Source organism: Mastomys coucha, unplaced genomic scaffold (genome assembly GCF_008632895.1).
Source record: "Mastomys coucha isolate ucsf_1 unplaced genomic scaffold, UCSF_Mcou_1 pScaffold12, whole genome shotgun sequence".
In the NCBI taxonomy this organism is placed as follows: Eukaryota; Metazoa; Chordata; class Mammalia; order Rodentia; family Muridae; genus Mastomys; species Mastomys coucha.
This window is the reverse complement of record NW_022196894.1, coordinates 10,939,967-10,951,449: the sequence shown is the minus strand read 5'-3', so window position 1 is coordinate 10,951,449 and position 11,483 is coordinate 10,939,967. Positions and strand designations below refer to the sequence as shown.

At 44.4% G+C, this 11,483-nt stretch overlaps 1 protein-coding gene across 5 annotated transcripts in view; it reads right to left on the bottom strand.

Moving 5' to 3' along the window:
• The window catches only part of Nde1 (nudE neurodevelopment protein 1), a 39,188-nt gene that overhangs the window by 21,607 nt on the left and 6,098 nt on the right, over nt 1-11,483 (bottom strand). For 3 of the 5 annotated variants that reach the window (XM_031363145.1, XM_031363141.1, XM_031363143.1), the window contains exons 2-4: nt 6,829-6,952; nt 5,871-6,024; nt 1,063-1,211 (exon numbers count right to left, since the gene is read on the bottom strand). In XM_031363145.1, coding sequence (XP_031219005.1) covers nt 1,063-1,211; nt 5,871-6,024; nt 6,829-6,911 — 386 coding nt within the window. In that variant the 5' untranslated portion in view covers nt 6,912-6,952. Of the gene's footprint in view, nt 1-1,062; nt 1,212-1,712; nt 1,867-5,870; nt 6,025-6,828; nt 6,953-7,135; nt 7,225-11,483 lie in introns of those variants that run through there. The other 2 variants (XM_031363142.1, XM_031363146.1) reach the window with 2 other exon arrangements.

Genomic DNA, 11,483 nt, shown 5'->3' with positions numbered 1-11,483 from the left:
CTGGAGGGTATACAGCACAGCTGTGAGCTGAGGGTATACAGCACAGCTGTGAGCTGAGGGTATACAGCACAGCTGTGAGCTGGAGGGTATACACCACAGCTGTGAACTGGAGGGTATACACCACAGCTGTGAGCTGGAGGTTATACGGCACAGCTGTGAGCTGGAGGGTATACGGCACAGCTGTGAGCTGGAGGGTATACGGCACAGCTGTGAGCTGAGGGTATACAGCACAGCTGTGAGCTGGAGGGTATACAGCACAGCTGTGAGCTGGAGGGTATACGGCACAGCTGTGAGCTGGAGGGTATACAGCAAGAGCCTATCTCAAAGATCTCCAGAGGGGAGGGCTCATAGGTCCTCACAGGATGAAGACCAGAATTCTAATCTCCAAAATCCATGAAAAAGTTAGATATGTTAAAATGAGAGTGTGGCCAGGTGGTGGTGGCATATGCCTTTAATCCCAGCACTTGGGAGGCAGAGGCAGGCGGATTTCTGAGTTCTGAGGCCAGCCTGGTTGACAGAGTGAGTTCCAGGACACCCAGAAAAACCCTGTCTCAAAAAACAAAAAACAACAACAACAACAACAACAAAAGGTGTGTCTGCAGTCTCAGCATACCTACAGGGAGACAGGACAATCTGAAAGCTCACAGACCAGTTCACATGAGTCTAACATGGAAGGTAAGGTAAGGACCAAGAATACTCAAGTTTGTCCTGATTTCTGTTAAGTGTGCATCCACATTCACAAACACAAATGTTCATGGGTGTGCATGGGTATTCACACATACATATATGCAAGAATGGAGACAAATAAAGACATTCTCATGTAAGCAAGAGTCTATCATAAATAGTCCTATTCTATAGAAATCCTGAGGGCAGTCTTTTAAACTGGAGGAAGAAGAAACCAGACAAAAACTCTCATCTTCAGGAAGGCAGGCAGAACACCAGAAATGGTAAACATACTCCACCTGGCCCACGAGCCATTAGGGCTTTGTCATGCTCAGCACTAATTTCTTCACACTCAGGTCTATGGTTGTCACCTCACAAAACTTTCTTTGCCCCGCCTACCGTTTGGCTCTTTCCAGGTCATCATTGGCTTGTTCCAGTTCCCTGATGTATTTCTGCAGTTGGTCTTTAATGGCTTTCGTCTGAGCCAGGTCATCCTCCAAGGCAGAGATCTGCCGGTAACCCTCTGAATGCTGCATTTCAAACTTCTCCTGCAGGACAGACCAGAAGTCTGGGCAGTGACTGAAGACTGACAATCCATGCTTGCATCCCTTCCTTATCATCACCCCACTATCAAATACAGGATGTCACTCATGGATGGTGCTATCTACCTGTATAAGACATTTGATAGCTCTTCCCCTTCTTTCCACCCCAGCAACAGTACCTCGTCTTCTTTCCTTGAGATAATATTTCATGTGTGCCAGACTGGCCTCAAACAAGCCATGTACCCAAGAAGCAAAGGATACTCTTGAACTGCCTGTCCTGTCTCCATCTTCCAGGTACAGTCAGTTTATGCAGTGTTGGGGCTTTTGTACAAGCATTCTCAACCCCTACTGAGGCACAGTCACAATATGACCCCAACATCCTAGGGAATCTCTCTCTTCGTTTTAGGGTCTTTGAGGTATTTCTTCATATGACCCCTATGAAGCAGCTTCAGACCTCCTCTCCCAGCCTCCCCCGAGCTCAGTCAATAGAACCTTCTCTCCACAGACCTGAAATTTCTGATGAGAAGCAGTTGTTGTCCTGGTTAGGGTTATTATGACTGTGATGAAACACCATGACCAAAGCAACTTGGTAAGGAAAGGGTTTATTTGGCTTGTATTTCCATATCACTCTTCATCATCAAAGGAAGTCAGGACAGGAACTCAAACAGTGCAGGAACCTGGAGCTGATGCAGAGGCCATGGAGGGATGCTGCTTACTGGCTTGCTCCTCATGGCTTGCTCAGCCTTCCTTCTTATAGAACTCAAGACCACCAGCCCAGGGATGGCCGTATGCACAACGGGATAGGCCCTCCCCAATAACCACTAATTAAGAAAATGCCCTATAGTGAAAACATTTTCTTAACTGAGGTTCCTGCCTTTCAGATGACTCCAGCTTGACGCAAAACTAGCCAGGACAACAGAAGATGCTGTGAAGGATAAGTGACAGTCATTCAAAGAATGCACTCCCCAAGTTTCCCAACCATGGGCCTGCCAATCCTCTCACCACCTGCTACATGCCATCCTGTCCACTCTCACCTGGTCCTTGCAGAGCCCACTGACCTTCAAATGAATCATTCAAGGTGTCCATAGTCACATGCACCCACCCAGGCCCCAGCTACAACTCAATATGGCACTGCTTTGTGCTTGAGCACTGTACTTGAGCAGAACAGCAGGCATGACTTTAGTTGCTTGTACTTCACAAAAGGAGTCATCAGATATTTAATGACAATCTTCCTAACTTTTGGATCCAAGACAGTCCACAGCAAAGTAAGGGAAGATCAGTTTGATTGGCCAGTGCTTTCTAAGAGGAAGGAACAGTTCTGGTGACACCTCACTGGTTAGCTGCTGCCCATCTGGAGTAGTTAACACTTATGAACCTACTGTGTGTTAATTCACCTGAGCCAACACCAGAGATATAGAAACTAAGACTCACTGGCCTGGCCCAAAGTTGATCTTCAACAAATAACACAGCCAAGATCAGGGTCACCAGAGCATGTACTCTTACAGCAAAGACACTAAGCAATTTCCATGCTGGTTGTATGAGTTAGGGTTTCTATTGCTGTGGAAAGACACCATGACCATGGTAACTCTTATAAAGGAAAACATTGCATTGGGGGCTGGCTTACAGGCTCAAAGGTTTCACCCATTATCATCAAGGTGAGAAATATGGCAAGAAACATGGTGGCAGGCAGGCAGAAGACATGGTGCAAGAGGAGGAGGTGAGAGTTGTACTTCTAGATCCACAGGCAGCAGGAGACTACCACACTAGGCCTAGCTTGAGCATACGAGACTTCAAAGCCTGCCTCCACAGTGACACACTTCCTCCAATAAGGCCATACCTACTCTAACAAGGCCACACCACCTAATAGTGCCACTCCCTATGGGCAAAGCATTCAAACACAAAAGACTATGGGGCCACTCCTATTCAAACCACCACATCAAGGAAGTTAAAAAAAAAAAAAAAAAAAAAAAAAAAAAAAAAAAAAAAAGAGAAAAGCTAGCTCCTCTTCTTGCCTAGATTCAAGAAGCAAAGCTATTGTGAGACTCACTCAGATGTACAGGAGATAATAAATGGTACCTAGACCAGAGTGGGTGATAAGAGCCTCTGTGAAAGAATGATCACAGTGGTCATTAAGTGATTTATAGGTTGACAACATCAAGCAACCTTCAACATCCTAAGGCTTCTGGGGTTTCCTGGCAAGAAGACAAAAGCAAGTTTCTGCACATAAGCAAAAAGAAACTGGATCCTAGATCATTAAGATGTGGAGACCCAGATCCTCTGCCTGTACAGATTCAGATAGTTTGAGTTTAGGACATGAAAATTGCTCTCACTGAGCTTTCACTGTCAGCTGATGGAGGCTCAGTACATGCTGTTTGATGCCTCACAGGCTGCTGAATTCAAGGCTTGATGAACAGCTGATACACTTGACATAGGTGACTAATAGGCAATTACAAATGGGAGGCTCTCTCTACAGTATTTTTCCCCTTAGTCTCCACGTGGAGCCTCATGCCTCTGGCCAGAGGTTGTAATGCAAGCTCAAAAGTTCCGTCTCTAAGCACAAAATTACTCAATAACTGAAGAGTATGTATGCAGCTCTTGCCTATGAAAGGCCTCTTACCATCTCCAGGAGTTACCATCCCCAGCCTGTTCCTGTCACAAGCCTTCCTCTCTACAGCTTCCATCCCTGAGGCCTCTTTAATGTGAGAATTAGAACAGAGGCCAAATGAAAATACTTCCAGGGTCAACGAGAAATTTGGACCCTACATAGGACAAGAGCAAGAGATAGTATTTGGTGTGACCAGAACAGGCTGGGCCCAGCTATCCATTGGTATGAACTAATGCAGGCCTTATGAAGTCAGGCATCTCTCTCAAAGGAAGTTAAAAACCTTGATTTTTGGGGAAGCTTCATAAATCTTAGCTTCTGAGATTATTAAATATATATTTATAAAACCTTGAAGAGCTTCTGGTGTAGCTCAGTGGTAGAGCACATGCTTTGCAGCTATTGGATCCAGGGTTCGATTCCCAGAATCTCTGAGGTTCCACTTTTACCCTCAGAGCTCCCAGGGTCTCAACCACCAACCAAGGACCGCACATGGAGGGGTCTGATTGTTCTGGCAGCATGTGTATAGTAGAGGATTGCAATTTGATCATCAATAGGAGGAGAGGACCTCGGCCCTGTGAAAGTTCTGTGCCCCAGTGTAGGGGAATGCCAGGGCCAATAAGTGGGAGAGGGTGGGGTGGCAGGCATGGGGAGGGGGGAGGCAACAGGGGTTTGTTTTTGTTTGTTTCTTTGTTTTTTGGAGGGGAAACTGGGAATGGAGAAATTTACATGTAAATAAAGAAAATATCTAATAAAAAAAAAATCTAAAACCTTGAAAGTGCAAAGAGATTCTATCACAAAACAAACAAACAAACAAACATGAAACTGAGCTGGCAAAGTGGCAACTGCAACCAAGCCCAATGACCTGAGCTAGATCCCTGGAACCCATGTGATAGAAGGAGAGATCCCACTCATGATGGGTACAGAGGACAGAGAAAAACTGGCCAGCACCAGTTCTCTCCTACCACCATGTCAGTCTTAGGAATCAAACTCAGGTCACCAGGCTTGATGGCAGGCACCTTTACCAGCTGAGCCAGCTGAGCCATCTTGACAGCCTAGAGGTATTTTTGACCATCACAATCACAGAATTTGGGAGTGCTATTTGCTTCTGGCAGATGAAGGCAGACACTACTCAACTGCCTCACAACACAAAGCTCAGTGGCTCACTCACAACAGTGTCCAGGCTCAAAGGGCAAGACAGTGTTTCATTTTTACCTGAAAGGACACATTCTAAGACATTCTGCTACATCCCCCAAAACTTCAGACACCACCAAACCCTATACATGTTTTGTTATTCCCATGTTTACTGTATTATCACATAATGCTTAGTCTACAAACTAAGAAGTTAATAATAATTACAAAATGGAATGATTATATTATACCATAATAAAAGTTATTTAAAACGTATAACTTGTTTATCTCTGGATTTTCCAATTTAATATTTTTTGGATTTTTTTTTAAAGATTTATTTATTTAGTTAGTTAGTTAGTTATTTAATGTGCATGAGTACACTGTAGCTGTCCTCAGACACGCCAGAAGAGGGCATCAGATCTCATTACAGATGGTTGTGAGCCACCATGTGGTTACTGGGATTTGAACTCAGGACCTCTGGAAGAGCAGTCAGTGCTCTTACCCGCTGAGCCATCTCTCCAGCCCTATTTTTTGGATTTTGTTTGTAATCCAAACCATGGAAAATAAAGCCAAGAAGAGGTCTGGGTAAAACTACTGCAGTGACCCATTAATAAACCTGCTTATGACCAGCATGGTCCAACAGAATGTTCTAGAAGATGATATTCTGTAGTCTCTGTGTCCAGAAGTGAAACCCATGAGTTATATGGGCAGTCTCTGAAGAAGTCTCTTTGCCATGTTCCTTGTGAAATCAGTACAGAGACCACCAAGAAGGGCTGTAGGCCATGTATATAGCTTGCTTTTCATGGATTTCCACCTACTGGGAGGGCAGAAAGGAGTGGGCCTGGTGCAGTTACTTCCTTACTTCTTCAGCCACGCAACCCCTGCTTGCCACAAGCCATCCCTACCTTGTCCACATGTTCCCAGGGGCCCCTCACCTTCACAGACTCCAGCTCCATTCGAAGGCGGTTATTCTCTGACAATAGGTCCCGGTTCCTGGTTTCAATTTGCTGCAGCTGGGTCTCCAATTCAGCTTCGTATTCCCGGCTTCCTTCCTGGAATTCTCGGAGTTCTTCCTGTGTATTCTCTGCCCTGTAGCAGTATTACAAATAAATTTATCACAGAATTAATGATGCTGGTATTGTGTCACAAAATCGGTTGTGTGGATCATGACTTTATTCAGCCACCATTATTGCCATTTTTATGGAAAAGACAACAGTTTGTCAGAGCTGGCATTGAAGTACACAGCTATAATCTTAGCATTCAGGAGACTGAGGCAGGAGGCTCAAGAATTCAAGACCAGTCTGAATTACAGTGTTGAATCCCTCCCCCCATCTCTTTTATAGATCTGTGCACTGAAACACTAGTTTTAAATTTAAAATCTTCAAGAGGCTATCTTTTTTTCAATTTTATTTTATATGTACAAGTGTTCTGCCTGCAGGCATGTATGTAGATCAAATGCAAGCTTAATACCCAAGGTGGTCAGAAGAAGGTATCGGATCTTCTGGAACTAGAGTTAAGAATGGTTATGAGTCACCATGTGGCTGCTGGAAACTGACCCTGGATCCTCTACAAAAAAAGTGCTTTAACTCTGAACCATATCTCCAGCAACAGTCTATTTTGATAGGTATAGATAAATCTTCTTCCCCATAGAAGACCAGACATAGATAAAGACCCATCTAGATCATACAATGAGATGTTAGAATGGTTAGGTGACTCAGTTTTCAAATCCCACTCTACCTCTCATAGCTGCTGCTTCAGACAGACTGAGTTCCCAACTGCTCGGGAGCCTCTGTAGAGAAAGGTGATCCTACTTTCTTCATTTCATAGTAAGACTGCATGCATGGTGCCCACCACACTCCCAGGGAAAACAGGGAGGGAAGCTACAGGACTGACCTCTGCTTGTAGGTCATGGCCAGGTCTCTCCAATAGTTTGCTTCTTCCTCCTCTGATCCAAAAGTCTTTCCCAAGTCCTCCATGGTAAAATGGGCAAGAGCTCACTCTTCCTGTGGCATGATGTCTAGGAGAAGAGTTTGAAAATTATTACTGACTCTTCTGGGTAACAGCTGATCTTTAATTTAAAAAAACAACAAAGCAAAACATAATAAAAAACAACTCTAAAAGTCCAAACTTTATGCTAGATCAAATAAAAAAAGATGCTTCCTCTAAAATCAAAACTAAATCCAAATAAAAAGTAGCCTACCTTTAGTTGCAGCCCAGGGCTTATGTACATCTCCCCACAAACACTTAGCACTTAGATCCAAATAAGATATCTTCTAGATCCCTGGCTCCTCTTGGGGACTAGTATTGGAAGGAGATGGAAGTTATACATAAATTGCTGTCTAGTCCTAGGTGAGTATGGGGACAGAACTCTGCATGAGATGCTGACCCACAACAAATGGCTAGATGTGTAGATTATCTGTTGGTAAGTTTGGACATGGATGTGCCCCTGAGAAGCAGCACTGGGATAGAGATTTCCAAAACTCAACCTGAAGTCAAAGTGGGCTTCCTAGCAAGGTGGTGAAGAGTTGGGCACAGTGCCTCTGGCATCCCAACACTCAGGAAGTTGAGGCCAAAAGGTCACAAGTTCAAAGCCAGTCTGGGACCCTGTCTCAAAGAAAAGTAGAATAGGAAAACGGATGGATGAGGAAAAGGAGGACACCAAACTCACAGACGGCAGAGCAGTAGTTAGGTTTGTGTGGCATCTGAGGAAGACTGAAAACAGAGCCAACTCCAGGGCTAAATCACAGCCAGCCTTTCAAATACATAAACAAACTTAATGCCAAACTGTACAGTGGTGGACACTTGGGAAGCTGAGGCAGGCAGATGTAAGATCCTTAGCTAAGCTGGGCCGCAGAGCAAGACACTGGAAAGACAGAAGGACAGAAAGAGAAAAGAAGGAATGCTTGGTTGCCAGGAGGAGCCACTGGGGCACTCAGTGACAGACAGACTCTTGGACTCAGAAGTTCATTCTGGTGGCGTGGCTGGCTGAAGAGGGCCAAGGAGTAAAATGGATCCTCTGCAGCAATCCAGGAAAAGAAAGGAAAGTAGATAAAATTCGAACCCAGAACAAAGGAGGAAAACAGAGTCCAAGGACACTTACCATTTGGGAAATGGAGAAAAGAGGTTTGCAGCCCAATAGGAATTTGAAACCAACCTGGGCAACACAGTGAGACCTGGCATAAAGTGTGGGATGGGAGTAGGCTGAAGAGATGGCTCAGTGGGTATGGTGCCTGCCACACAGCTCGAGGACCTGCATTTCAATCCCAAACACTCATGTAAGAAGCTAGGCTATAACCCCGGTGCTGGAGGGTTGTGTGATACAAACAGCAGGATCCCCAGAGCTCACTGGCCAGCTGCTCTGACCAAAGCAGTGGGCTCCAGGTTCATTGACACCATGCCTCAAAAGAGAAGGTGTAGACTCAACCAGCCCTAGTTAAACCAGTATGTCACAAAGCAAAAACAAAAACAAAAACAAGACAAGATAGTGGGATGGGAATTTGAGGTGTGGGGACTGAAGAAAGGATGGAGGGCTGAGTACGGCCAAAGTGTATAAAAACTATCAAAAACAAAACAAAAAAAACAAAAAACAAGTGGAGAGTATCCAAGACACCTGATGTCAACCTTCATGGGTGTCCACATGCATATACACATCAAAATCACTCTTCAAGACAAAACCAAAACTACTTTTTGGCTGTAAAAACATCAGTACAAGAGACAGAGACAGGATCCTCAGAAGCTCATGAGCCAGCTAGAGCTTGTTATACAAGCTACAAACAAGAGACCTACTATTTCTCTTTCCCTAATTCAGAGAGAACATGTCACTGTGTTATCCCATCCATGGCTCATCAAGGCATGGAACCCGAAATGACAGAAAGGGGATGATTTATAAACACTCCCTCCCTGAACTGCTCACTGATTCTTCCATCTTCCTGTAGTAATAGTACCCCAATGTTCCTTTATGAGAAACCTCACTCTCACTCTGTATGGTTCAGGTAGCTGTGACATCATCGGGAGGAAGCACAAGCTTGAACATACCTCTACTTCTATGACTGGCTCAGCTGGGTCTCAGGAGCTGAACCAAGCCCAAACTGAGCTCAAGCAAGTGTGGGACTAACCTACAATAAACCAGTGGCTAGGTGAGCCTCTGAGCCTGAGACTCTAGACCTAGGCCTTTTGCACAGCTACCAATAGAAATTCACAAGGAACAGCCTGTCTGAGAAACGATCCAATTGGAAAAGGTTGCCAGTGAACCAAGATGGGATCCTGTCAAAAATCATCACCAGGGCAGCTATACTCAATTGAAGCTTATAGCAGAGAATCCACTCCCTATAGGTATTGGATATAGTTCCCAGTTTAGAAAACACAGCTAGTACTGCTGCCAGAGGAGTTTGAGAACGGGGCTTCCTGAGCTGAGGAGACAGATAATTGGGTAAAGTGCTGAGCAAGTGTGACAAGCTAAGTTCAGAGCCCCAGCACTGAGGTAAGTCAGATGTGGTAGCGCATGTCTGTAATTCCAGTGATCTCTTGGCAAGATAAGAGACAGAGACAGGATCCTAAGAAGCCCATGAGCCGGCTAGCTTGGTATACAAGCTACATACAAACAGACTTTGTCTTACAATGTCTGACCTCCATATGAACATGCACCTGCACAAACATGAACATGAACCCACAGAGAGAAGAGGAAGGGCAAAGCAGAGAGGGAAACGGGAGAGGGAGGGGAGAGAGGTTTTTGAGATAGGATTTAACTATGTGGCCCCAGCTGGCCTGAAACTCATTATGTATCTCAGGTTGACTTTGAACTTATGATTCTTTTGCTTCAACCTCCTAAGTGCTAGGACTGTAGGCATGTGAGACAGTGCTCAGCAGGAAAAAACAAAACAAAACCTTCTCAAATCATTATTATCTTGCCTAGTAAAGGTTAAAACTTGATCTTTAGAAAAGAAACTGATGGAAGTTGTGTGGGTGGGTTTTAGGGGAGGTGTTTGTCTTAGGTAGGGTTTTACTGCTGTGAACAGACACCATGACCAAGGCAACTCTTATAGAAGGACAATATTTAATTGAGACTGGCTTGCAGGTTCAGAGGTTCAGTCCAGTATCATCAAGGTGGGGGATAGCAGCATCCAGGCAGGCATGGAGGAGGAAGAGCTGAGAGTTCTACTACTTCATCTGAAGACTGCTAGCAGAATACTCACTTCCAGGCAACTAAAATGAAGGTCTCAAAGCCCACACCCACAATGACACACCTACTCCAACAGCCCACTCCAATAGGGCCACACCCTGGACCGAGCACACATAAACCATCATCACAGTGGTGCTCTCACAGATGGGAGGAAGAGGCCTTATTATAGAGAAGAGTCTTACGAATCCATCTCAGGTACTGCAGAGAAACTGAGCAGGGACCAGGACTCAGCTTGATAACTCACACACCAACTAGCAGCGCAGGAATGGCATTTCCATCAAAACCATATACATTTTTAAACCATTTTAAAAGGACAGGGAAAGCCACAGGAGGCAAGTGACAGCTACACCTCTTACTTATGAAACTGCAATCTTCAAAATATAAGATTTTTCTTTTTATTTGGAAATGTCTCACAAACCCCTGCAGCACTGCTCTCTACCACAGAAAGCATGCAAAATGTCTCATGAAGAGTCATTTCTTTCAGAGTTATTTACTGAAGTTTACTGTGTAATAACTTTTCAAGAGGTATTAACCACGTTAGGCTGTTCTGCTCTAGGAGATAGAAAAGCAATCACTGATGGAGATGCAGAGACCTGGATGCAGCTCAGTTGGTACAGGGTTTACCTAACATTTGTGAGGTCTGGGGTTCCATCCCTTGCATGCCTATAATCTCAGCACCCAGGAGACAGAAGCAGGAAGATCAGAAGTTCAAGGTCATCCTTGAGAAGGCCAGCCCGGGGCACATGAACCCTGAGATGATAGTGAGAAAAAAATGAGAAGTAAGAGAAGGGAAGAGAGAAGGGAAAAAAAGAGAAATTGGAGGGGAAAGGGGGGAAGGAAGAGGAGCAGGAACAGGCAGAGGCAGCAGCTACTGCAGCCCTTGACCATCTCTAACAACCACGAAGCAGAGGTGGAAGCAACTAGACCCAAGTACAAGAACTGCAAAGTTGCACACAGATTGGCAGGAAGTCAGCTTGGACCACAGTCTTTTAAAAACACCATTATTAATGGGTGTTAATACCAGGTTACAGTACACATAGCTTTGTGCCTGCTACCTTAAAAATGAACACTAGAGCAGAGTGGTGGTCCATGCCTACAATCCCAGCTACTATGTCACATGAAGCAGAGGATTCTTTTTTTTTAATTTAACTTTTATTGCATTAGCAGAAAAGTTACATGATTTCAATTTATCTGAATTTGTTAACATTTAAAAACATATTTTAATTAAATAGAATTGAATCACATTCTTGTTCCCCTTTTGTACCACCGCTCCTCCCATAGACCCCCCCTTCAAGACCTATATTTTTGTCGTATTCCTTAAAATTTATAAAATATTATAACAATAAAAGTAAGTATTATAAAAGTTGTT